Source organism: Eretmochelys imbricata, chromosome 5 (assembly GCF_965152235.1).
Source record: "Eretmochelys imbricata isolate rEreImb1 chromosome 5, rEreImb1.hap1, whole genome shotgun sequence".
In the NCBI taxonomy this organism is placed as follows: domain Eukaryota; kingdom Metazoa; phylum Chordata; order Testudines; family Cheloniidae; genus Eretmochelys; species Eretmochelys imbricata.
This window is the reverse complement of record NC_135576.1, coordinates 104,921,613-104,948,866: the sequence shown is the minus strand read 5'-3', so window position 1 is coordinate 104,948,866 and position 27,254 is coordinate 104,921,613. Positions and strand designations below refer to the sequence as shown.

Below are 27,254 nucleotides of genomic sequence, written 5' to 3'. Positions count from 1 at the left end.
AAACTCATCCGTCAACTGAACTCTGAGACAGGAACTGGGACACCATCACTAGTACAACTTCTACAATGGGGATGATGCTGAAGAGATCAGGCCCGATTCTGTGCCCAGTTACACTGGCATAAATCAGTAATAACACTAATGCATTCCTCCAGTTTCAGAGCAGCGTAACTAAATATAGAATTTAGCCCATTGTCTCTTTCCTGACTCATGCGTTTACAGAAAGCAGGCATACAAAAACCACTGATCTCAGACTGTTACACCCAAATTTAAGTAATGATGGCAGTTGCCTCTGTGCTTGTGGGTAAGATTCCTTTAAGCTATGGCAACTAACAAAGATTTGCAGGATTTCTTCGTAGTACAATCAAACTGGCTGGCTTTTGATTGTTTTTATGCTATTAGATATGACACAGTGTTGTCCAGTTTTCTCAGCTCGGAGTGTGGTTATGGTCAGAGAAGTGACTATAAAATGACATGTTGTTACTGTACATGTATCTCCCTCTGCAATGGGCATTTAACTTTTGCTCAGTTTACAAGTTATTGCACTAGACACTTGCCAGAGAATAATATGAGAAGGCCCATGCCCTGAAGGATTGGTGTGTGTGTTGTGGGAGGTGGTTGAGCAAAGGAGTAGTGTTATGCAGGGATGGGGGTTGACTGGGAGACCAAGTGAAATGAGTTTTTTGGAGCTCATTTTGAATGTAATTGGCGTGTGTCTGAAAAAAGATGACTGGGAGACTAAGGCCACGTCTACACTCCCCGCCGGATTGGCAGGTAGTGATCAATCTATCTAGTGTAGACGCGATAAATCGATCCCCGATCACTCTGCCGTTGACTCCAGAACTCCACCAGGGCGAGAGGTGGAAGCGGAGTTGACGGGGGAGTGGCTGCCGTCGATCCCGTGCCGCAAGGACGCGAAGTAAGTGATTCTAAGTCAATCTAAGATACATCGACTTCAGCTATGCTATTCTCATAGCTGAAGTTGTGAACCTTAGATTGATTCCGCCCCCCATCCCCCAGTGTAGACCAGACCTAAGTCAGAGTGGTTGTAGGGGTGTCTAGGAGAGAGTGAGAGTCATGGAGGTGGCGGTAGCATGTGTGGAGGTAACAAGGCAGAGTGGGAGAGGTGAGCATTGGGGTTGGTGGAGGAATAAGTGGGTTGAATAGCGTGAACCCTATGAATCCTCACAGTCTGAGCAGGGAAAACCAATCCTGCTTAGTGTTGGCCTCTCTGCACTCCCCTCCCTTGAAACACATCACTGCACACAGCCTTCTTCACAGACAGGAGTGCAGATACATTAATTTAGTACTACTTGAAGCAGAATTCACTTCAAGAATTCTAGTGAAGATAACTTGCTCATATCATCTGCTTTGGGACAAGGAAATGCTGCAGAGAAACGGTTTGCCAATTCATGTCCAAGGGAGCCCCCCTTACAAATTCCATGCAGTCCAATCTCCATGAGGAAGTGTAGCACAGAATCCTTTCCACCAGTAAAAGGGGATGCAGGTGAGAGTGCCGGCTCTGTCGTATGTTCCACCTTCTCTTGGCCCTGCAAAAGCCCCTCTGCAAATACTCATAGAGGTTAGCTCGTCTTCTCTCTTGATTTCTTTCCAGGGTTGAGTGAAGATCTAGTCTGGGAACATCCCTTGTTCAGACAATTTTAAATATTAAAATTTCAGCCATTCTGGAACATTTTTTTTATTATTTTTTTTGTTTTGATTCTTTAGCAGTACAGTTAGCATTGGATTCAAGGAGTATTAGTGCAGTGTTTGATGTAGAGTTTTCAGTATTCCCTCTTGCTGATAATCTTCAGGGTGAGTTGTGTACCGTTGGCTCCGGAGGCCAACCATCCCAGAAGTGTTGTTGTTTTTTTAATTTTCATGCTTTTATTTATAACAACATATGCTTCAAAGTGTGATACCAGACATCATAATATAATTCTAATTTATTCAGAAAATGTTTCTTACCAGCCTGATGTAGTTTCTTCATTATTAATACCCAGTAGCTATATATTTCTCATGCTGGCCTCATGCATCTTCTCATCTGCCTTGTGAAGATGTTTTTTTATTATCTTGATAAAGGAAGAAAATGTGACATTATGCCCAGCAGATGTATTTTCTAAATCATTAACTCAGATTTCCACATTTAAGGAAACGTGAAAATGTGTCTAATTAAGTCAGAGAGAGCCTTTTGAACCCCAATTCCCATCCTTTGTAAATGGAATTGATGCTTTTCAGGCATGCACACAGCATAGACTTACTAGGGAAAAATAACCAGGAGTCACATGATGTGGTCTTCAAGGAGTCACTTTTTGAAATGTCTGTGATGAAGTAAGTGTCAAGAAAATGACCCATTATCCTGAAAACAACCAAGAGCAGTCCACAAACAAAATTACTGAAAACAAAGGAAAGAGAAGAGAATCATCACTGTGAAAGAAAAGCTTCTAGCCAAGAGGTGCAAGAAATTGGTGGGGACAGGAAAATAGACCACAAGTGAATCTTGCATCTATATTTAGGGAGGACACCATCAGGACAGTCAGAAGTTAGGGGAGAAATCTCATCATCTCTCTTTCCTCCCTACATCTCCACCCAGTTTATTGTGCCTTTTAGTGTTATGGGTGAGCACTGTAAAATAAATAGCTGAGGGATCTTTCTATGCCAGTTCTGACCCATCTGAGGTATTTCGATGCATGGTAAAGCTGGTCAGGAAAACTGTCTTATTTCCTGTAGAAAATGTCAAAGAAAATGAGTGTTTTCCCCATTTTTATCAATTTTTTTAGAATGTTTATTCAGGTTGTCATGGAAAAACTAAATACCAAACAGCTTTTAACACTAAAAAATGTTCATTTTTATAAAAAACCTGAAAAAATTTGATGAAAGCAGAAACTTTCTCAGGAAATTTTTTGTTTTGGTAGTGGGAAAATAAGTGTGGCAATTTTTTTTCAACCAACTCTAAGGCATAGAGTCAGTAGGCCTTCCTGTGACTCTGGGTGTTTCTAGATCTGGGAATGCTGCTTGTTCCCTCTTCAACTCTGAAGTTAGAGGTCTTTTCTGTCCTGAGCTATTTAGTCAGCACTTTCCTCCTACATGTGTGCATGCATGTATATACACATACACACACACATATTAAAAGCCAAATTGAAAACACAGTTAAACCAAATGCTATTTAGACAAGTAAAAAATAAATCTATATCGCTTCCTTGAGCCTCCAAGGCTAGTTTTACTGACCAAACTAAAGCTATCCTAACGTATAATCCGTAATTTTGTAGTCTTTTCCAGATTATATTGGATCTTAATTAGTCTCATTGTAAGAGGTCAGTAACCTTATTCAGTGCTAATTGGGCACTGGAATGAAAAAATAGGTATATTTAAAAAATCTCAATAAGTAGCAAAAGAAAAGATTTGATAATGGGATTACTCCACTGTATAGTCAGATTTCGTCTTTATTTCAGAATAGTCTGTCTAATTTACCTAACTGCTTCTTAGGATAGCTGTGGGGAGGACAGGAGCACACATGTCATCCGATGAAGTGAGCTGTAGCTCACGAAAGCTTATGCTCAAATAAATTGGTCAGTCTCTAAGGTGCCACAAGTACTCCTTTTCTTTTTGCGAATACAGACTAACACGGCTGTTACTCTGAAACATGTGCCTGTTAGTGAGTGTGACATGAGTTTTCAAAAGAGATAAGCTCAGTTATAAATTAAGTCATAAATAAGAAGATATAGTTTTTATGACTCTGATCCTGAAGTACCGATTGGAAGATTATTCATAAATAGATACTTTGTAAAGTGCTTTGAGATCTAGTGATGGCTAAGCTCTACATAAGAGCTAGTTGTTGGAAGAGGTGGGCAGAGGTGGGGGGGGCAGGGGCCTTGGGGGAAGGGGTGGAGTGGGAGGGTGGGGAAGGAGTCGAGCAGGGCAGACCCTGAAGCAGAACCGGAAGGTTAAGCACACCCCCCCCCCGGCAGATTAAAAAGTCAGTGCCGCTGATAGCTGTGTATCTAGTAGTTTGACATAGAATCATAGGACTGGAAGGGACCTTGAGGGGTCTTCTAATCTAGTCCTCTGCACTCAAGGCAGGATTAAGTATTATCTAGCATAATTATAAAAGCATAAAACAGTAATTCCTGCCAAAAGAAAAATGACTCAGAAGACTCTTAGCTCTACTTTCGTACTACTCTATTCTGATGCACAATTTGATATGTTCCAGCCAACATTTCTGAAAATACAATAGTTTTCCACACAAAAATGAAAAAAATAGAGAAAAAACAGCTGCTCCAAATCCTAGTCTCTGGAGGATCTCAAAGTCATCAATTAAAAAACAGTAATGATACAAGCTCTCTCTCACCAATAGAAATTGGTCCAATAAAAGATATTTCCTCACACACCTTGTCTCTCTGGTAATGACACTGTAAGTATGGTATGAATACACTGAATCTCTAACCAATCTTCAGAAGAGCACACAGTCCCAGAGTTAAATCCTGCTATGACATCTTTGGAGTCAATAGGAGCCTTTGTCTTCAGTAGTTGCAGAATCGAGCCCTTAGAGTTTGGCTTCACTGGCAACTCAAAACAATAACAAAACACACCTTAGAAACTACATTTCCTCCCAGAGCACTAGGGTGTTTGTCTACCTGTGTTTTAAACCACACCCATTACCTCCGTATCTGGTTTCCCTCTGTTATATCAATTTTGATGGAATAAATGGGCCCAAAGAGTCAAATTGTTAACATGACCCTGTCATTGTACAACATTAAACAGTTGTAAACAAGGTTCAGGGTTTGGTACACAGACATCTCATTTTAGTTCTATAGTAAACACACATTAAAAATTCTTCAATCTTTTCTTAAAAATACAAAAAAGAAGGAAAAAGAGCTAAAGTGTTTGAAAAGTGAAGTACTGAGTAAGTCTTTTAGTTTAACAACACTCCTTGTCCTCTTTCCCTTTAGATGGGGGGAGGATTTTTCTTTCCCCTAACAGTTTTTTAGCTGGTGTTAAAGATAGTAATAACTTTTGAGGAAAAGAGTTAGTTGAGATGTGCTGGAGCTGCTGTTGTTAAAGTCTGATCCCATTTTGTAGAAGACAAATACACACACAAGAGAAGGGAGAGAAGAACAGCAAAGGTAGAAAATGCAGCTTCTGCATCTGGTGTTGATTCTCACTTGCCATCTTACTGCAGAACTGGACTGGCATAGCATGCACATGGTCTTATCAACCACTGCGAGACATGGCAAACTGACACCAACGTTGGGCTATGTAAGGCATTGCTTTTAGCTGCCTCGTTGGTCACAGTCTTACAGCACTGTTGCAAAGTATACAGCCTTGGCCAGCTAAGCCAGTCTCTTAATAAACAGAAAGGCAAAAAAGAGAGAGAGGAAAGAGAAGAAATAAGGTGGGGAATGAAAAGGACACACAAATGGTGGGTGACAGCAGGAATCAAAGTCTCGTGTTCCCAAGTGGGGTTCAGGATTTAATGGCAGATGTCATCTGGGTCCCTTTCTCTGTCTCCTGTCTGGTCAGAACTTCTTTCAGGACCAGGATGACAAAGGGCCAGCAGTGTCACAGTGGATCTGAGGAGACAGAGGTCAGCCACAGTGGTGAAGCTCACTCCTTCCGGTCTACCTGTCTCCGCTTCCGAAGTAGTTGATAGCGTATTTTTCTCCCCCAAAGTATTTTCTTATAAGAACCCCCGTAAGAGAGCAATGGGAGAAATCCCTTCATTATTTTGTCCAACAATTCTGGGTCATTGATTTCCAGTACCACACTTCTCTTGTTTATCGGGCATGGTCTTTATGCTCCCCTTGAATTAGATCAGGTAGACCTTTTTGTTTGGACTAATTCAGTCTTTCTGACTCCATTTTGCACCTTTTTCCCATCAACATTTTTCTAGGTTATTGTGGTAATTTGTGACCTTTCACTCACTTCTTACAGTTGAGCTCACAATTAAGGTAAAATGGAGCCTCAATTGTTACAATATCTGTGGGACTTCCTCTGTTCTATCTCAGTTTTTTGTCCTGCTCAAAGAGATCTGCTAACCCCTTTATATCCAGTTGGAGCCCATTGGACCCTCATGCCTGCATGACATGACAGTAATACCTCTGAATCTCAACAAAGAGTTTTAGTACCTAGGTTTCAGAGTAGCGGCCGTATTAGTCTGTATCCGCAAAAAGAACAGGAGTACTTGTGGCACCTTAGAGACTAACCAATTTATTTGAGCATAAGCTTTCATGAGCTACAGCTCACTTCACCAACGGTGACTCAACAGGACAGAACCATGTTTCCATGCAGGGTCTTAGACCTTCCACCTTGTTACATATGTATTTACTTGTCAAGGTGCTTACTTCATACACATATGTTATAGTAGGTTCCATGATTTTTTTGCACTTGGTTTCCATATTCTTTTTCCAAAAAGAAGGCCAATACTTATCTATTGCAATCCAATTATGGGGAGAAGTACAAACAGCAATCATAGTTGTCTGAAACTATCAGCACCTTTCATATATTAAAAAATGTAAAGAATGAAACCATGGGAGCCTATAATTTTCCTTTGGGTGAAGAAATCTTGTCCTCCCCACCAGGAAGGATACACAAGATCTGAAATGCAACAGAACCACCTCCGTACCCTTTGCAAAAAATGGAGCCGCGCTCCACAGTTGGTCTTTTCCTGACAATGTGCAGGGGAGTTTCTGGGCAGTCCAGCATGGCCACTAAATCAACAAACTGCATGTGGTCCCTGGCCAAAATGCCTATATAGGTCATGAAGCATAGCAGGCCACATTAGTGTGGTTATTGTAGAGCATTCTGTCCATACAAGCCCTAAAAGTCATGCACAGGCAATCTGTCCATTTGAGCTTTGTGCAGCTGATGATGATTTCCTCCTAACTTTATTTTGTACAGTAGTTTTGCTTGCTTTTTCTCTCTCTTGAAAATTACATTTTGTATGAAAACAATATCAAGTGATAGGGTGCATTGGAGAGAGGAGAGGAAATGTGGGGACAAGAGACAGCTGGAGTTTGAGAGCCCATTTGTCTCTTTTGACACATTTTATTGACTGATTGATCACCACTTTAGCAGAAAGATACCAAAACTGACTGGAATAAACACAAGCATATATTCTAATTGGCTTCTGCAGTCTAAGGAAAAAAGAGGTTCTCTAACTTAAGTTTGATGCCAAGGCAAGAATCTGCCCCTATCTAAACACTTCTTCTATGCCAATTGATATCACAATGTTGTAATATTGTTTGTTTATCAAATATTGAGTGTACTCATTAAAACATATGGAGAGACCCGTACTCACCTTTATACCAGAATGTCTCAGGAATAGTGTCTGACGTGGTCTGACTTCTCAAATGTATTCATTCTTCTTGCTTTGCAGGCATACCTGGAAGTGACTATGTCAATGCCAACTACATAGATGGTTACAGAAAGCAGAATGCTTACATAGCAACACAAGGGGCTCTCCCAGAAACCTTTGGAGATTTCTGGAGAATGATGTGGGAGCAACGGGGTGCAACTGTGGTCATGATGACAAAACTGGAGGAAAGGTCCAGGGTAAGAATTGCTTTTTGCTTTTGTAGACTGATTAAAAAATAATTAAAACTTGTATCTGCTTTATCATTTACATATGTTTTTCATTCAAATCTGCCTCTGAGTTTTTGCCCAATCCTCTCTGTATCTGAAGAATTTGAGAGTGATAGCTAATAATAGCGTCTTTATTATTATATGCGGAGCTACACAGCCATGCCACTTTTTTCTTAGTCTGTTTTCTAGTGACTAGGAAACTTGACATCCCATCATCTTTAATAGTTTCTCCAGACCCTTCAACTAAGTCCAAACTAAACTGCAATGATGTTTTGATGCAACTTACTATTTTCTAATACAGGGATGGGCAAACTTTTTGGCCCAAGGGCCACATTGGGGTTGCAAAACTGTATGGAGGGCCAGGTAGGGAAGGCTGTGCCTCCCCAAACAGACTGGCCCCCACCCACTATCCACCCCCTCCCACTTCCCAACTGCCCCAACCCTCCCTGCTCCTTGTCCCCTAACTGCCCCCTCCTGGGACCCCTCACCGCTAACTGCCCCCTGGGGACCCCACCCCCTATCCAACCCCCCTGCTCCCAGTCCCCCGACTCCTATCCACATCCCTGCCCCCTGATAGGCCCCCCGGGACCCCACGCCTATACAACCCCCGCTCTTCCCAGGCCCCTGACTGCCCCCCCCAGAACCTCTGCCCCATCCAAACGTCCCCTGCTCCCTGTTACCTGACTGCCCCCCGGGACCCACCGCCCTTTATCCAACCCCGGTGCCAGTCCCCTTACCATGGTGCTCAGAGCAGCATGTCTGGAAGCCATGTTGCCTGGCCAGAGCCAGACACGCTGCTGCTCTGTTGGCAGGAGCACGCAGCCCCGCCGCCAAGAGCGCTGCCCACATGGCGGCATGGCTGCGGGGGAGGGGGAGGCAGCAAGGGTGGAGTCAGGAGCTCAAGGGTCGAGCAGGATTGTCCTGCAGGCAGGATGTGGCCTGCGGGCCGTAGTTTGCCCACCTTTGTTCTAATAGAACTATTTTCACTTAAAATTATAATTGAATTTTTTTATTGCTGTTATAAATGTGGCCAAAATATGATAGGCATTGTTCAAACACATAGGAAGACATCATGTTTTTGTAATATTGAGCTGCTGAATATTTTGTGTTCCCACACAAAATAAGCAAATATCAGCTAACATGTTGTTTGACAAATTTTTATTCTGATTAAAAAAATCTGCAAGCTGTATTAATGATTCCCAGCAAGAACAATGTCAATTTGGCATGTGATAACTAGAAGTCTACTTTTCTAACAAGAACCAAATAGGGATCAATGCCTGAATTGATAAAAATAAAACTGAATTCAAACTTTTGCTCAGTCAGAAAGTTGGCCCTAACTTAATGAGATAAGATTCAGATAAGAATCCAAAGTTTGGCTGCTTATCTGAACAAAACATCTCAACTTCATGAGACTTATCCATCATTAGAAACAAGAGTAGGGGATTGGAAGTGTCACTTCCTGCACGAGAACAAAAATATGGCTGAGTCATCTTTTCATAACAAAGTTAAGATATGTCACTATCACTCAACTTTTGGACTTATATTCCGTGGACTAAGTTTTAGTTAAGATCAATGAGTACTCAGCTGTGGATAAAAGTATAAGAAGGGTGTTATGTTTGCACATGGGACTGCTAAAAGCAAAAACGTTTCTTACTAATACATGCCAAAAACAGAAGACAAAATTATCTATGGTGTTTCCACTATGAGGTCTTCACCAGGAATAATCTGTAAAGGTCAAAGTAAAATTAGGGAAGCTGGAGATGGAATGCAGGGTATGTATGTGATCAGAAAGGAAATAATGGAGTGGATGAGTATCAGAAAAAATTAGCAGGACTGTAATGTTAAATTAAAAATAAGGATTTTTTTAAATTGTGAAAAGAATGGAAGAGGTCCACCAAGGTCAAAATAAGCCACTGGGGTCAAAAAGTATCTAGATTCGAGAAAAGTTCCAACTGGGGCAAAAAAGAGAGAGGGGAAAATGTGCTGTCAGACAAAAAAAGTCTTTAAATCAGTAAAAAGTAGATTGTGCATAGACTGACCAGATCATAGTTTATATATAAGCAGTTTATGTATAAGCTCCACTTTTAAAATTAGAACATTTTTAGTTTATTGAGATGGTAGCAAAACTAAATCCACTGTAATACTTCATTCCTTTCCGTAATGACATTAACTTCCCTTCCCATGTTGGTTGTATGCAGGGCAGTGCTGTGATGCTTATGTCACTTGAACTTCGTGACTGCAGTACTTTTGGTTTGGAGACTTATTGGTGTACAGATTTGGCCTCTTCCCATTTCAGCACCTATTAGAAATAAAGGAATAGCATCCAGTTGAGGCAAGATATAGCAGTAAAATTATAGACTCAGTGCCTGCCTGTAAATTCAACTTCCATTGACATCACTGCCCACACATACCTGTTGGTAATGAGTTCATTGCAAAAGATATTTTTCTCAGAATAATTTATTTTATCTTGACGCCCCAGGCCTTACTTAGCCCAGGAACTGAAAGTTGTTTTGACTGAGGCAAATGAAATTCTCCGCATTTCCTCACTAGTTGCTTCTAATAATACAGTTACTTCTAAATGGCATCGGTGCTACTCTAAAGTCTGATGATGATGAACAGTCCTTTGCAGAAAGTATTTTTACTTAAATACTTCCCATGTATCTTAACACTGCACGTCGTTGCCCCATGTACAGAAACTTGTTTTGAAATAACCAAATACAATTCTGCTCATTCTCTTCACTAATTGCTTATTGCAGTTTCAAGCTAATTCTGCTCTCTGCTGACTGTACCCTGAAAAGAGCTGATCAGAATAACAATCACCTTTACGTATGATTTGCTTTCAGTGGCAACACATTCCTTGAGTGTAATGCGAGTCCAGACAGTCCTAGTCAGTTGACTATCTGTGTGTTTCTATGTTAATGTCTGTGTATTTCTTTCATTTATGATTTAGCTCATTCTTAGTTCATAAGTGAAATGAGTTTAATGCAGTCAGCGCAGTCAATAATAGTCCATGTAACCAGATCTCAATAAATAATTTAGCAGAATGGGCAATTTTATTTAAGGTAGAGCTTGCAAATGTGAAAATATGACACTTAGGTTACCTCTTCCCCTCCTAAAATAGCATCTTCAGATAATGTCATTAATGGTATTATTAGTGGGGCAGAAGTGGGAATCCCTAATCTAGGAAAGAATACAATTAGAAGATTACATGTTTTTTTCTACGCCATCATTTCTTTATACAGCACAAATGAAATTTCAAAAATGAGATATAAACACTATTAAACACTAATGAAGATTAGGCCATCCTTTAATTTTGTTTTTCCTTGTTCTTTGTTCCCTTTTCTGTCCGCTTTCATGCCTTGACATCCCTGATCATTATCTCTTCTGCAAAGGAAGATAGTTCCTCTCTAGGACTTCATCTCCTTTTCTATCTTCATGTCTTCATTTTGTTTACCTTGCTTTTTTCATTGTTCAATGCTGGAGCTTGGCATCAGGCTTTTTAACCTGTGCTGCACGGATAAAAGGTTTTTTTTTAAATGGCATCTGCAGAAGCAAACTAAGTTGGTTCATTAGCATGTGTTAGATGTCTGACTAACCTCAGCTTTGAGAACTTACATATTTAACAGCTGAGAATGTCAAATGAAGATGTTACAGTGAATTAGTTATTCATTTGTTTGGCTATTGGGAAGCTGCAGAATAAAGAAAGCTCTTTCATATACAACCGTTCACATTTCCTTATTTTTGTTTTAAATGTCATCTCTGGGAATCTCACCTGACCTAATCCAGACCTCAGAGAGGAAATCTGTCCCATTACTCTGTTTATGTGAAAAAGGATTATACATACTGCAATGCATGGAACAGTGTTGGTAACACATTTATTACATGCATGAGTTTAATCTGAATGAACTAAAAGAAACCCATTAAGGGGTGAAGAGATTAGGAAAAGCAGTTAACTGTTACATTACAGGAACACATAAGACAAGTTAAAGCATTAATATTATGGCGTGAGAGTTTCTGGATTGATTCCCGCCCCCTCCAAAATTTACATTTTTAGTGCCAGATTCTTTTGGTTTATTGCATTCTCAGGGGACCTCCATGCCATAGGAGGTGGTCCCAAATTGTTTCCATGCTACAGTCAACATATGCATTGATCTGAGCAGCCAGGTGGGGACAGGGGACCTCAGTGTGGAACAAAAGAAAATGTTGTTACATCAAGGCAACATTTGTATTATCCACTGGGTCACTATATATTCCCCTCAAAAATATTGTTTGGGGTAGGACATTATTGCAGGTAACTCCATTGTAAGAGATCTTGAACTTTCCATTCCTTATTCTCATTCCTTGGTACAGACTCATTCCAGAATGTTCTGGACAGACACAGTGTTCATTTATACTTTCTCCTCATTGCTATCACTGACAATATTTTCCTCACTGGGGCATCACTAACATGGTATGCATAGCCAGAATCTTCTGACACAACCCCCTCTGCCAAATTAGAGCCAAATACAATATAAGCCTTGCAGCAACTGCTTCAGCAATATGAACCTGACTTGAAAGTTCTGGATTGATGAGGAACTACTTATTACTTACGCCGATGCTTCCTACATTTCCTCACAGCTAATGACCATCTGGAAGAGTCAAGTGCCTGTCACTTTGCTGCAGGCCCTTAAGTTGAACTTGCCAGTCATTAACTACCAAGAAATGGAGACCGTTGCAAGCCACGAATATACACAAATGTGAACAAAAAATAATTAATTCATTATGTGGCAGTTGAACTACATGTTGCCATAGACACAGTGAGCTGTATGCAGAAATAGTCTTTCTGTCAAAGACCAGTAGGAAAGCAGGATCATCTTTCAATTAATTTAATAATGAAACAATGAGACCCTCTGTACCAGTCCTATATTAGTGCAATAAGAACAACTGGGAATAATTAAGGGCCATAGGCTTTGCTTCTATTTGGAGTATTTATCATTGTTAAAGAGAATTAAGTGCCTTTTTGTGTGTGTTTGCCATCTTTGGAGATAATTACATAGAGTTTCAGCAGTGCAATAGCTACACACTAGGTTCATGCCATCCAGAGTCCCCCGTGGCACCCGATGCCATGCTGCTCCACCTTGGTATGTGCCACCCTCTTCCTTGTGTTCTGAGTCCAACCATTAGCCACTTGTGGCGAAGCCAAGAGGGGTTCCACTCTCCTCGGAGAAGCTAGATGAACTTGATAATATACATTCACTGTAACAGCAAGGCTGCTTTTGTTTGGTGAGTGTGGTGTGTGTTTTTTGAGAGTTCAGGACTATATGTCACCCAGTGAGAACACTGTTTGAAGTCCCAATGTTTTGAGAGGTTTATAATCCATCACACATATAAACAAAAACAGTGGTGCTGCAATGTATACACAGGATATGCCCACACACTAGAGAAGTAAAAGGGACCAGAACATCCATTTACTTGAGACTTGGAATTAGAATTTTGATTTTATTTTTTGATAGGGAGAGGGGAGTATTGAATGACATCAGGCAAGTTTTATAGAGGTTCTAGAAGTACAGAAAGTAATACTGAAGAATGTTTGGCTTTGCAACAAATTCAGTATGCGACATAGTTGCTCCGAAAGTCTGTTTAGTATGAATATCATTGACGCAAATGTATGGTGTACCTTGTTACATGCCTTGTTACATTCAGAATTTCAAAGCAGCTCTGGGTATAATCCCCATATCCTTCTTCTCCAGAATCACAGGCCTCACCACATCAGGTGAATTTCCATTTGCTGATGGCAGAAATGTGCCTGTGATACGCTGAGCAGTTCTGATTGCATCCAATAGAAAGCAGTGGTACATATATACTAGTTAGTTCACGGTTGAGGCAGAGTTTTGTTTTCTTTGCTGCCTGGAAGACATGAAGGACTTTCAGACAGGTACATACTTAGGATACATTTTGACAGGGTTGTGATAAAGATAGTTTTTAATTTGTAATACTAGATTCATTATCTTTCAGCTTAGGTAGGTTTTGATAGGTTGTACTGAAGTCATATGCAGCCTAAGTGACAGGGATCCACATCTTCACTAATATGGCTATGAAAGTAGAAGAGTCATCAATACTTTCATTTAACTGTTCTTTACAAATAACATGTATAACCTGAACACTAAGAACTCCATCTATCTTTCACTTAGTCCAAAGTTGGTTAGCATACAAACATTTGTTTTGCACTATGCAGTATAGGCTGGGTGTATTCATTTTTGAAAAGTGATGAATACTTAATGTAAACAGATGACCAGCCACAAAAATAATGGTTACTTACTGTGGAAGCTAGAAGAATATGCATGTCTTTATCTGGTAAACTAGCTATAAATTGGTCTCAGCTTTCATGCTGTCAGGAAAGGAAGGATGTTGCAAGTGGCACTTCTTTCTTGCTGAATAATACTATCTTCTTACATGGGAAGAGATAAGCACTTGATTTGCTATTGCTTTTTGATGTAGGATGGCAAACCAATAACTTTCGGATCAATGAGGAACTATCAGTATTACTTTGTTTTTAAATTCTATTAGAACGTTAAGATATAAAAAAGGATAAGAATGGATGGGAGTTAAATCTAGCCAAAAATTTTTTTGTATTGCTGGCAAAACTGTTGCTAGACCATGCATACACCAGATTCACAAAAAGTAAATTCAAAATGTATAGGTTTTGTACTGCTTTTTGTTTACTATGACAAAATGCAACTGGTTATTCTTATAACACTGGAAGTGTTATGTTCTGTTGTGGGACCAGTTAATCCTGTCACATTTGTAATATTCAGACATATGGCAATCCAGTAAGGGGGAAGATTTTCAAAGGCACAATGGGCAGTGAGCTGCTCAACTCCGACTGAAAGTCTGTGTAATTTGTGTGCCTGACTCCTTTAGGACTTTGTCACAATCTCATCCTAAAGTGGCACGAACTCAAACTGCATTCACCAAATCATATATTGAAACATTAATTCCCTTTCTCATGCTCTGTTATGGATAGAGGCACAGTGGAAATGTAAACAGGGGAACTTGCCTGAAATCCATGTTGCACAATTGTTCTGTCACCCACACAAAAACTATGCAAATCTCAGTTCTTCTATGTCTCATACATTTAGACTTGATGAACATACAAATAGAGTACGCAGTTGGATCAGAGGGGTAGCCGTGTTAGTCTGGATCTGTAAAAGCGGCAAAGAGTCCTGTGGCACCTTATAGACTAACAGACGTATTGGGGCATAAGCTTTCGTGGGTGAATACCCACTTCGTCAGATGCATGTAGCGGAAATTTCCAGAGGCAGGTATAAATATGCAAGCAAGAATCAGGTTAGGGATAACGAGGGTTAGTTCAATCAGGGAGGATGAGGCCCTCTTCTAGCAGTTGAGGTGTAAACTCCAAGGAAGGAGAAACTGCTTTTGTAGTTGGCTAGCCATTCACAGTCTTTGTTTAATCCTGAGCTGGTGGTGTCAAATTTGCAAATGAATGGAAGCTCAGCAGTTTCTCTTTGAAGTCTGGACCTGAAGTCTTTTTGCTGCAGGATGGCTACCTTTAAATCTGCTATTGTGTATCCAGGGAAGTGCAGTGTTCTCCTACAGGTTTTTGTATATTGCCATTCCTAATATCTGATTTGTGTCCATTGGACTGTCCAGTTTGGCCGATGTACATAGCAGAGAGGCATTGCTGGCACATGGTGGCATATATTACTTTGGTGGACATGCAGGTGAATGAACCGGTGATGGTGTGGCTGATCTGGTTAGGTCCTGTGATGGTGTCGCTGGTGTAGATATGTGGGCAGAGTTGGCATCGAGGTTTGTTGCATTGATTGGTTCCTGAGTTAGAGTTACTATGTTGTGGTGTGTAGTTGCTGGTGAAAATATGCTTCAGGTTGGCGAGTTGTTTGTGGGCGAGGACTGGCCTGCTTCCCAAGGCCTGTGAAAGTGAGGGACTGTTGTCCATGTTGGGTTGTAGATCACTGATGATGCGCTGGAGAGGTTTTAGCTGAGGACTGTATGTGATGGCCAGTGGAGTTCTGTTGGTTTCTTTCTTGGGCTTGTCTTGCAGCAGGAGGCTTCTGGGTACACATCTGGCTCTGTTGGTCTGTTTCCTTATTTCCTCCTGTGGGTATCATAGTTTTGAGAATGCTTGGTGAAGATCTTGTAGGTGTTGGTCTCTGTCTGAGGGGTTGGAGCAAATGCGGTTGTAGCTCAGCGCTTGGCTGTAGACAATGGATCGAGTGGTGTGTCCGGGATGAAAGCTAGTGGCATGAAGGTAGGCATAGTGGTCTGTGGGTTTTCGGTATAGGGTGGTGTTAACATGACCATCACTTATTTGCACCGTGGTGTCTAGGAGAGTTGTCTGGCAGCCTCCTTTTGTTAGTCAGACCTGTTCATGATGAAAACAGCACCTCCTTTATCAGCCTCTTTGATTATAATGTCAGGGTTGTTTCTGAGGCTGTGGATGTTATAAGGAAACAGATCAACAGAGCCAGACTTGTGCCAGCAATGCCCCTCTGCTATGTACATCGGCCAAACTGGACAGTCCAATGGACACAAATCAGATATTAGGAATGGCAATATACAAAAACCTGTAGGAGAACACTTCAACCTCCCTGGACACACAATAGCAGATTTAAAGGTAGCCATCCTGCAGCAAAAAGTCAGGACCAGACTTCAAAGAGAAACTGCTGAGCTTCCATTCATTTGCAAATTTGACACCACCAGCTCAGGATTAAACAAAGACTGTGAATGGCTAGCCAACTACAAAAGCAGTTTCTCCTTCCTTGGAGTTCACACCTCAACTGCTAGAAGAGGGCCTCATCCTCCCTGATTGAACTAACCTCATTATCCCTAACCTGATTCTTGCTTGCATATTTATACCTGCCTCTGGAAATTTCCACTACATGCATCCGACGAAGTGGGTATTCACCCACGAAAGCTTATGCTCCAATATGTCTGTTAGTCTATAAGGTGCCACAGGACTCTTTGCCGCTTTTGCAGTTGGATGAAGTTATTCTAAGGCTTTTCTTAGTTGTTTTGGGTAGACCTGATTCTCTGATGAACTAGTAGATTTCCCTTTCCAGTATGTGTCTAGCAAGTGGTCTCCTCCATCATGTAGCCTAGACCCAAAGAAAATGCAAAGGATGTGTCACATCAGAGCTGGCCTCACATAATTCTCCCATTGTCCTGGAAAAAGATGACCTACATGTAAAATAAATAATTTTCACTTTGAGCATTTAGCACTGCAATAATAGAGACTTCTTATTTGTTTTTAATACGATTAGTTCCTGTTCTATGACAACACTGTTCCTTGTTACTACTGTGTAGCAAGCTCTTGATAGGAATATCAAGGTTGAACCGGTTAGTTGCTTGAATTTTTGCTCATCTAGCGCCTTCTGTTGGCAGAAATCTGTGCTATTCATGAAAAGAAATATGTAGATAATTTAGAGTGTCTTCTATTTGTGTTGGTTATTCTGGGAAATACGCTGCTGTAGGACAGAGAGTCTCCTGAATGTACAAGTTCCATACTTTCTGAGCATTATCATCTCTCATTTGGTCCCATCTTGTCTGTTTATGTAATACATGATGATTACATCATCTTGATTGTTTTTGTAATGGGTTTTCTGTAAATCTGGACATTGAATACCCATGCAATCACAGAAGAATATTTTCTTATATGGGTTTCCTAAGCAGTCAATCTGAGCTATAGGACAGATATCTGTGTGGTTATAAGATCTTTGCTTACTGGTTATATCCATTAGGGTAGGAATGGGTGACCCTCAAATTTATACCCAAAACTCAAACCAAACCCAAAGTGACTATTCTTTGAAGTTTTGAGGTTCATAAATATATAACATTTGTCCTTATGCTGTTTTTCATTTTTGTACCATTCTGGCCTGTCACTTCTGGCTTTGGCTGAAACCAAGAAATGGTATAACAAAATGGGATCTGTTCTAAGGGTGGAGTATAGCAAACCCACTTTTATTACCTTATTGGACTGATCAATACACTACATTCTGGGCTCTAAACAGTAAGCTTACAAAATCAGACCTATGTGTTGAGCAGAATCTCTATGATATAGGAGCAGAGTGAGCTTTATGAGGTATTTTAATGACAAGGCAAGCTGGTCAGGTTATAATGGTATTCCCATGACCTGTAATCTTCTATGACTATAGCAAAGTGGCAATCAGAATGGTGCAAAATTACTTTTTTCCCCCTTAGGTGTCAGTGTGCTACCCATACTCACCCAGAATAGTCCCGCTGAAGTCAATGGTAGTATTTATGAAATAAGGTAGTACTCACTGTGTGTAAGTGCATCATGATCTGGCCCTTACAAAGTATCAGACAAAATGACTGTCAATCTCAGCTTTTAAAACGATCATTGTAAGCAAGACGATTGGGAAAATAATTTTTTATTCTTTTTTCACATTGGATCCCTAAGACCCTGTCTTCACTGACCGCATTAAGTGTTTAAAAGAGATTTAAAGAGTGTTTTAAATTTAACATTGTAAATGCCTGGGTAGATGGTTGAGGCAGGTGGAAGGGAGAATTGTGTTAAAAATATGATGGTGAGTCCAACCTTAGTTTGCTCTCGTGTATACCAATCTGTGATGCATTTAGTTTTAAGAATCACATTAGAAGTAATTTACAGATTTTGTTTTGAATTATCAATTAAGTATCTTCCTGTATTAAGAATTTGTATGATCGGGCATCTGCCCCACCCTATCATGTAAAGTGTTTATAGAGGCCAAGGGAGGCTGTATGGGGAAGCAGCCAATAGGAGAGAGGCTCGGTGGAGCAGCTAATCCGAGTCCAGGCAGGCCCCTATAAGAAGAGCCACAGGGCAGGGTAGAGTCAGTTGCTGCTGGGAGCCAAGGTACTAAGGACTGCATCCCTGGAGGGCTGAGAGAACTAAGGACCTTGGACAGAGCAGCTGCTGGCAGGGACCAGGGAAGTGAGAGGGAGCTCCTTGCTGGCTGCTAGGACTGAAGAGCTGAGTGGCCTGAGGTAAGGACAAAGAAGGTGCTCGGGCCATGGGGAAGGGAAATATAGCAGCATTGATGGAGGTTACAGAGGAGCAGCAGGAGGCTGCTATTTACAGGGTCCCTGTGTTTGGGCCCAGACTAGTGGGCAGGCCAAGGTCCCCTGCTCTCACCATTGGGGAAATGGCTGGACTGTTGGACAGATATGCTCCCCCCACCCCCCGCAGAAGGGGAAAACAGATGATGACCCAGCCAGAGGGCTGAGGTGCTGCACTTCTGGGAGTTGGGAGAGGAGCCGTAGGTGGGAGCAGAGACAGAGACACAGTGTGCAGACTGTGAGTGTGGCGTCGGCCTCAAGCTAATCCCCAGCATGACCAGGAGAAGGCGCCAGTAGGGCGATGAGGGCTGCACCCTGTGACAATAGTATCACTGATCTTATCTTAGATACTTTTTTAAAAAATAGGGAGTTAACTTGCTAATTGTTTGGTGTGTTACAAGCTGTTTTTGCTGCAAGGTTATTTGAATTGTGTTTAAATGCTGTTTTAACCTCTTCTTAAAGGCTAGTATAGACAGGACCTTAAATGAAACTGAACTATGTTGCAGGAGAGTCTACTGTTTCCATATTTTCAGCCCAGTTTTACAAACTCAAAAGATGTAAGCAATATGGATAAGCTTCAAGCAAGCTTATAAACTTCTGGGTACTTATCTGAATTTAGCATTTTTAGTTTTACACCCCTTCACTACCATAAAGGTACTGCTCTGCTCTTTTTGAATGTTGGCGCTTTTTAAATTGTCTCAAACTAGGTGCCCCAAAAACCGATGAACCTATAACCACAAGTAATTTTATAACATCTTGAACTCTATTTTTAATGGAAAGTTATGTGGTTGAATCTGTCATCTTTCAGTTTTGACATGGGGAATCAATGGTAAAGTCTGACCTGATACTGTTCAGATATCATTTCATGATAATTTGTTTTTCTATTCTGAATAAATAAATTAAAATCTCAAGACAAATTATTATTATTTTATTAATTATTTAGCATCATTATAGAAAAGTCTCCTTTTTTAAGAAGAACTATCCCAAATTCTGTGTAGAAGTGAGCACCCTTGTGTGTATATAGGAAAACTGAAAGAAAGCCATTTTTGTATAAACTGTTATTCTTCCAGATTCAAAATGTATATGCTGTTCTTGCAGCAAGGGGTGTAGTCTGCCTGGATTTGCCTATTGTTAGTTTGTTGTCTCATTCCTGAACTTCATTTTATCCCTATAGTCTCAGGTGGCCTGCAACAGCTGACTTACATGTTAGGAATACCCTCAAGGAGTTTTTCAGGCTGAGTGGTAGAACTTTGTACTGGAAAATTGTCTCTACCCGTGAATGTCAGGAATTTTTGTGTGTGCCTGCTCATATGGAAACTTGCCTCTTTCAGCTCTGTTGAGGCAAGCAAGTATCTTCCCTGGTATCTGTGGCTTGTTGAAGTGTGAATATCCATGAATATTCTTTGGTGATATTTAAACGTCTCAGTTCTGAAACAGTCTCAGGCTTTTCATTCCGATTGGGGAAAAAAAATCTACATTCAATTTTCCTACAGCTTTCTTTTCAGTGAGTGCTCATAGTACCATGAAGAACAAGGATTTGGCTGCTTTGTATGAAAGAGCCTGAGAGAAAGAGAGAGAGAGTATTGAAGTTATAAGAACGTGCCTATCATGATCTTAATGTGTCTTGTATAAAAATAGCACTAAGACTACATGATAAATGCTTTCATCTTTTGAACCAATGTCAGCTAATGTCATCCCTTACCTCAGTAGCAGTTGGTTTGTTAGCATGATAACATGTCACCAGGTTGGGAGGGGTGAGTAAAATAAGGGGAAGTGGGTGGGGAGTATTGTTGAATCTTTTGGAGGGTGTTACGTTTTCGATGGACTGACCATGTAAATAAATTGTTGCTATGTGTGCATCTGGAGAGGAAGTGCAAGAGGCCCACTTCATCATCATCATCAACATCATCATCATCATTATTTATTTCATGTATGAAAGGCCGTCAGTTTGCTTGGCACTGTACACAGTCCCTTCCTGTAAGGGACCTGCAGTCAAATTAGGCTCAAACAGAAGCATTACATAATAGATAATGGCCACAGTTTTCAAAAGTGACTGGCGATTTTTGGTGTCCAACTTCAGTCAGCTTAAAGGGGTCTGATTTTCAGAAAGTGATGGGCACCTGCTCTCTGAAAATCAGGCCCCTTTTAATTGTCTTGAGTTGGGCACTAAAAGCACTATTCACTTCAGAAAATCTTGGCCTAAACTTTTAATGATAGTGACTCTACCGGCACAATAGTCACTTGACAGTTAAGATATACTATTTAATATTCTTTTGCCATTGAAATCCAGCCAAAAAAATCTTGTTTTAACCTCTCACAAAGATAAATCGGACTGAAAATTGCTAGGTGTCCTGAGAATTTAATATCTATGATCACAGAGTATGAGAGGCTGGCGGGCAGGGGACGGCACATCTTTGAAAGAGAAAACGCCTTATGTTGGGACAAGTGGAGAAGGAAAGGGAATAAAAGCCTGAGTACTTGCTGTAATACCATCAACTTACAGTTCATATGATCTTCCAAATTCTAAACTTAAATCCATTCTGTTTCCGCTAAACATCAATATTTGTAGTCAGCGGCTTCCATTTTCAAATAACACGATGCACTGAACCAGAAGTTGCAAATATTCCTGAACAAGTAGCATCAGCTTCTAGCAGCATGACCCAGGAACAGCAGCTCTCATAGGAAATATTTCAGGACAGCACCAAAGGGTGTGTGTATGCAGGGCGGAGGGGTTAAAATGCACACACCCAAAAGAAAGAAAAACTAATTTATTTTCATCAAGATTAATTTGAAGAGAGTGGTTTTCTACAGGCTTCTGAAATCTGAGTGCATTCTTACCATTAGCTCACTGCACTTCCAGTGACCCTCCTAATGTCTGACATGGAATTTATTAGTGAACGTTAAGGAAATAAGTATGTTTTGGAGAATAAAGGCCTTAAAGGAACATTTTCAATTTGTTTAGGCCGCAACATATCTTTTCCTTATGGGAAGGTAAATGGCATGCTACATCCCTGGAAGGATGAGACAACATAAGAAAAGCTTTATGAGTCTTCAAAAAGCTATAGAAAATTCCCCTCCTTGAATTAACTATATTGAACATGATGCATTCTTTCTCTCTCCAGATCCGTTTGGGAGATGTTATTATCAAGTATTTTCAGTATGAAAGCTAGCGTTCCTTAGGCCTGCTTACTGGAAACTGGTACAGCTTCTACTGAAATATAATTTGAAAGTGGGAGGTGCTTGTAGGGCTAAGCAGGTGGATGGATGGATGGATGGATAGACAAACACATACGTTCTCTCTCACATACACATACATTCAGTTTTCATATGCATTATACTAAAAGTTGCATTAGGTTTATTTATAGTTTTAAATTGAAGTTTTTAAAATTTGTTTCTTTTCTTATCAACTCAAAACGTAATTATAGTAATGCATCTGTGTTCTGGTTGCTAAGGACCAAAACGAGAGCTTTAACTAATAAGTCTTTTGAATGTGTAAAAGCATTTAATATGGCATCTTCCGTGAATGAGGCAGGTCCCTAAGCTATAACTGGACCTGCTAAAATTGAGCTAAAAGTGTTAATCATAGAATCATAGAATCATAGAATATCAAGGTTGGAAGGGACCCCAGAAGGTCATCTAGCCCAACCCCCTGCTCGAAGCAGGACCAATTCCCAGTTAAATCATCCCAGCCAGCTTTTGTCAAGCCTGACCTTAAAAACCTCTAAGGAAGGAGATTCTACCACCTCCCTAGGTAACACATTCCAGTGTTTCACCACCCTCTTAGTGAAAAAGTTTTTCCTAATATCCAATCTAAACCTCCCCCACTGCAACTTGAGACCATTACTCCTCGTTCTGTCATCTGCTACCATTGAGAACAGTCTAGAGCCATCCTCTTTGGAACCCCCTTTCAGGTCGTTGAAAGCAGCTATCAAATCCCCCCTCATTCTTCTCTTCTGCAGGCAAAACAATCCCAGCTCCCTCAGCCTCTCCTCATAAGTCATGTGTTCCAGACCCCTAATCATTTTTGTTGCCCTTCACTGGACTCTCTCCAATTTATCCACATCCTTCTTGTAGTGTGGGGCCCAAAACTGGACACAGTACTCCAGATGAGGCCTCACCAATGTCGAATAGAGGGGAACGATCACATCCCTCGATCTGCTCGCTATGCCCCTACTTATACATCCCAAAATGCCATTGGCCTTCTTGGCAACAAGGGCACACTGCTGACTCATATCCAGCTTCTCGTCCACTGTCACCCCTAGGTCCTTTTCCGCAGAACTGCTGCCTAGCCATTCGGTCCCTAGTCTGTAGTGGTGCATTGGATTCTTCCATCCTAAGTGCAGGACCCTGCACTTATCCTTATTGAACCTCATCAGATTTCTTTTGGCCCAATCCTCCAATTTGTCTAGGTCCTTCTGTATCCTATCCCTCCCCTCCAGCGTATCTACCACTCCTCCCAGTTTAGTATCATCCGCAAATTTGCTGAGAGTGCAATCCACACCATCCTCCAGATCATTTATGAAGATATTGAACAAAACCGGCCCCAGGACCGACCCTTGGGGCACTCCACTTGAGACCGGCTGCCAACTAGACATGGAGCCATTGATCACTACCCGTTGAGCCCGACAATCTAGCCAGCTTTCTACCCACCTTATAGTGCATTCATCCAGCCCATACTTCCTTAACTTGCTGACAAGAATACTGTGGGAGACCGTGTCAAAAGCTTTGCTAAAGTCAAGAAACAATACATCCACTGCTTTCCCTTCATCCACAGAACCAGTAATCTCATGATAAAAGGCGATTAGATTAGTCAGGCATGACCTTCCCTTGGTGAATCCATGCTGACTGTTCCTGATCACTTTCCTCTCATGCAAATGCTTCAGGATTGATTCTTTGAGGACCTGCTCCATGATTTTTCCAGGGACTGAGGTGAGGCTGACTGGCCTGTAGTTCCCAGGATCCTCCTTCTTCCCTTTTTTAAAGATTGGCAGTACATTAGCCTTTTTCCAGTCATCCGGGACTTCCCCGGTTCGCCACGAGTTTTCAAAGATAATGGCCAATGGCTCTGCAATCACAGCCGCCAGTTCCTTCAGCACTCTCGGATGCAACTCATCCGGCCCCATGGACTTGTGCACGTCCAGCTTTTCTAAATAGTCCCTAACCACCTCTATCTCCACAGAGGGCTGGCCATCTCTTCCCCATTTTGTGATGCCCAGCGCAGCAGTCTGGGAGCTGACCTTGTTAGTGAAAACAGAGGCAAAAAAAGCATTGAGTACGTTAGCTTTTTCCACATCCTCTGTCACTAGGTTGCCTCCCTCATTCAGTAAGGGGCCCACACTTTCCTTGGCTTTCTTCTTGTTGCCAACATACCTGAAGAAACCCTTTTTGTTACTCTTGACATCTCTTGCTAGCTGCAGCTCCAGGTGCGATTTGGCCCTCCTGTTATGATTCCTACATGCCCGAGCAATATTTTTATACTCTTGCCTGGTCATATGTCCAACCTTCCACTTCTTGTAAGCTTCTTTTTTATGTTTAAGATCCGCTAGGATTTCACCATTAAGCCAAGCTGGTCGCCTGCCATATTTACTATTCTTTCGACTCATTGGGATGGTTTGTCCCTGTAACCTCAACAGGGATTCCTTGAAATACAGCCAGCTCTCCTGCACTCCTTTCCCCTTCAAGTTAGTCCCCCAGGGGATCCTGGCCATCCGTTCCCTGAGGGAGTCGAAGTCTGCTTTCCTGAAGTCCAGGGAGAAGTCCTGAAGTCCGTATCCTGCTGCTTACCTTTCTTCCCTGCGTCAGGATCCTGAACTCAACCAACTCATGGTCACTGCCTCCCAGATTCCCATCCACTTTTGCTTCCCCCACTAATTCTACCCGGTTTGTGAGCAGCAGGTCAAGAAAAGCGCCCCCCCCTAGTTGGCTCTTCTCGCACTTGCACCAGGAAATTGTCCCCTACGCTTTCCAAAAACTTCCTGGATTGTCTATGCACCACTGTATTGCTCTCCCAGCAGATATCAGGAAAATTAAAGTCACCCATGAGAATCAGGGCATGCGATCTAGTAGCTTCCGTGAGCTGCCGGAAGAAAGCCTCATCTACCTCATCCCCCTGGTCCGGTGGTCTATAGCAGACTCCCACCACTACATCACTCTTGTTGCACACACTTCTAAACTTAATCCAGAGACACTCAGGTTTTTCTACAGTTTCGTACCGGAGCTCTGAGCAGTCATACTGCTCCCTTATATACAGTGCTACTCCCCCACCTTTTCTGCCCTGCCTGTCCTTCCTGAACAGTTTATAACCATCCATGACAGTACTCCAGTCATGTGAGTTATCCCACCAAGTCTCTGTTATTCCAATCACGTCATAGTTCCTTGACATCACCAGGACCTCCAGTTCTCCCTGCTTGTTTCCAAGGCTTTGTGCATTTGTATATAAGCACTTGAGATAACCTGTTAATCTTGTTTACATTCATGATAAATGAGATCTTCAGTGAGTTGATAGCTGGATTGAGCTAACACAATTGAAAAAAGTGTCTTTCATCTAGTCTACACAAGACCTGTGTGGCTTCCACCTACTGTAGACATCTTACAAATAAATCACAGACATTCTGGAGAAACCACCAATATTAATTCTCCCAAAGTTTCAGAAAACTGCAGAAGGTGGTAATTTCCTAATTCTTATTAATAAAATATTATAGTCTATGAAGTTCATTTTAAGATAGGGTGACCAGATGTCCCAACTTTATAGGGACAATCCTGATATTTAGGGCTTTTTCTTATCTAGGTGCCTATTGCCCTCCAGCCTCTGTCCCGATTTTTCACACTTGCTATCTGATCACCCTATTTTAAGAGTGTAGAAAAATCAAATTCCCATTAGTAACTTGTTCCTTTTGTTTTAGACATCCAAGTATGATTTAGGACATCACTTTCTGTCAAACATTCCACCCCAGCCCCCAGTGAATCTTTTCCAGCAGGTTCAATTGTTAAAGGGTTTTTTTTTCTGTTCTTCAACCAGATGACAGCTTCTCAAATGGTGGTTTGTGAACTGGTGCAACTGGGAGTTGCTTATATATATATATATATATATATATATGCGCTTCCCAGATAGGGTGACCAGATGTCCTGATTCTGTAGGGACAGTCCCAATATTTGGGGCTTTTTCTTATATCAGCTCCTATTACCCCCCACCCTCTGTCCCGATTTTTCACACTTGCTATCTGGTCACCCTATTCCCAGACTAGATAGAAAGACGTGCTAACTCTGCTCGAGCTAGTGGACTAAAAATAGCAGTGTGGATGTTGCAGCACATTGCAATGGCTTGGGCCAGCCACCAGGAGGTCAGGTGAACAGACATGTAACTCAGGTGGCAAGCCCATGCTGCTATTTTGAGCATGCTAACTCAATCAAAGCTAGAGTGGGTCTCTCTACCTGGGGGGCTGGGAGGCACAATCCCAACCATAGTGGTGACATAGATCTGCAGTGATTTGTAGACCCCTTCCTGTTTTTCCTCAGAGTGAATGAAATGTTTTGAAATCTCAAACTGTATGGGATGTTGGTGCTCGGGAACGGTGCTGGCTTCACAAGGTATGTGGAAGACTGCTGAATCTGTATGCGGGGAGAAAAAGCTGAAGAACGTCTGAGTGTTCTTGGGTGTTCTCCTCTTCTCTCCATAATCAAAAACAACTTGGATTAACACACACACACGCAGAGCAGCAGTTTGTGTTCTTATCGGGAATACAATACAGTATTTGTTCTCATTGTTCTTTTAGGATTGGATCTGACTTGGATTCAATTTGGATCCAACAGGGTTCAAACTATAGCTTATTTCTTTACTGTATTAGCCAGGCTAATTTGTAAGAATTGATTTCATAAGTGTGTGCCTCAGCATCATGTATCAATAATTTCAAATAAAAGAATTTTCAATTATTGAAACCTTATATTGTTTTTATACTATTACTGTGATTGTCTTAAAAAATCAACAACTCTTTTTCCCCTAGCCTTTTGGATCATAGATGGTATCTTTAACCTAAACAAATCATTCATTTTCAGGAAAGATAAGAAATATATACTTGTATTATGCATCTGTTTTATACAGAATTATTTCAGCTTGTTAAACTAAACATGCAATGTTTTGAAATTGTAGATTTCTCCGGATGAAATGGCTTGTGTCTTAAAATTTGATGGATGAATTCTTTCTATCAAACCATGTATTTTACATGTCCGTTGATGTAATTTTCTGATATGTTTCATAACAATGAACTGAGAAGGAAATTATAGTTTCCTATAACTCACTTCATAGTTATTGGTGCCATTCTATTAATTTTATTCACTAACTAAAAGAACTAAAAGCCATAGAAATCCAGTGTTTCATTGTGATATATTTCTGTACATACTGAAATATGGTTTAAATTAGCATCAGAACATCAAGTTATATATGTTGGAACTAATGTGAAACATTCAGAATATATGCAGTGTGGTGGAAAGATTTAAAAACATAAGTTCGTAGCAATATTGTATTGCCCCCCGCCCCAAAAGGGTATCTGAAGACTGGGGCCAGATCCTAAGCTGGTGTAAATTGGTATAGCTCTGTTGACTTT

At 41.1% G+C, this 27,254-nt stretch overlaps 1 protein-coding gene across 1 annotated transcript in view; it reads left to right on the top strand.

The window, feature by feature from the left end:
- The window catches only part of PTPRD (protein tyrosine phosphatase receptor type D), a 409,661-nt gene that overhangs the window by 335,022 nt on the left and 47,385 nt on the right, over positions 1 to 27,254 (top strand). The window contains exon 22 of the mRNA XM_077816430.1: positions 7,373 to 7,548. Within this exon, the coding sequence (XP_077672556.1) occupies positions 7,373 to 7,548 (176 nt within the window). The remainder of the gene's footprint in view (positions 1 to 7,372; positions 7,549 to 27,254) is intronic.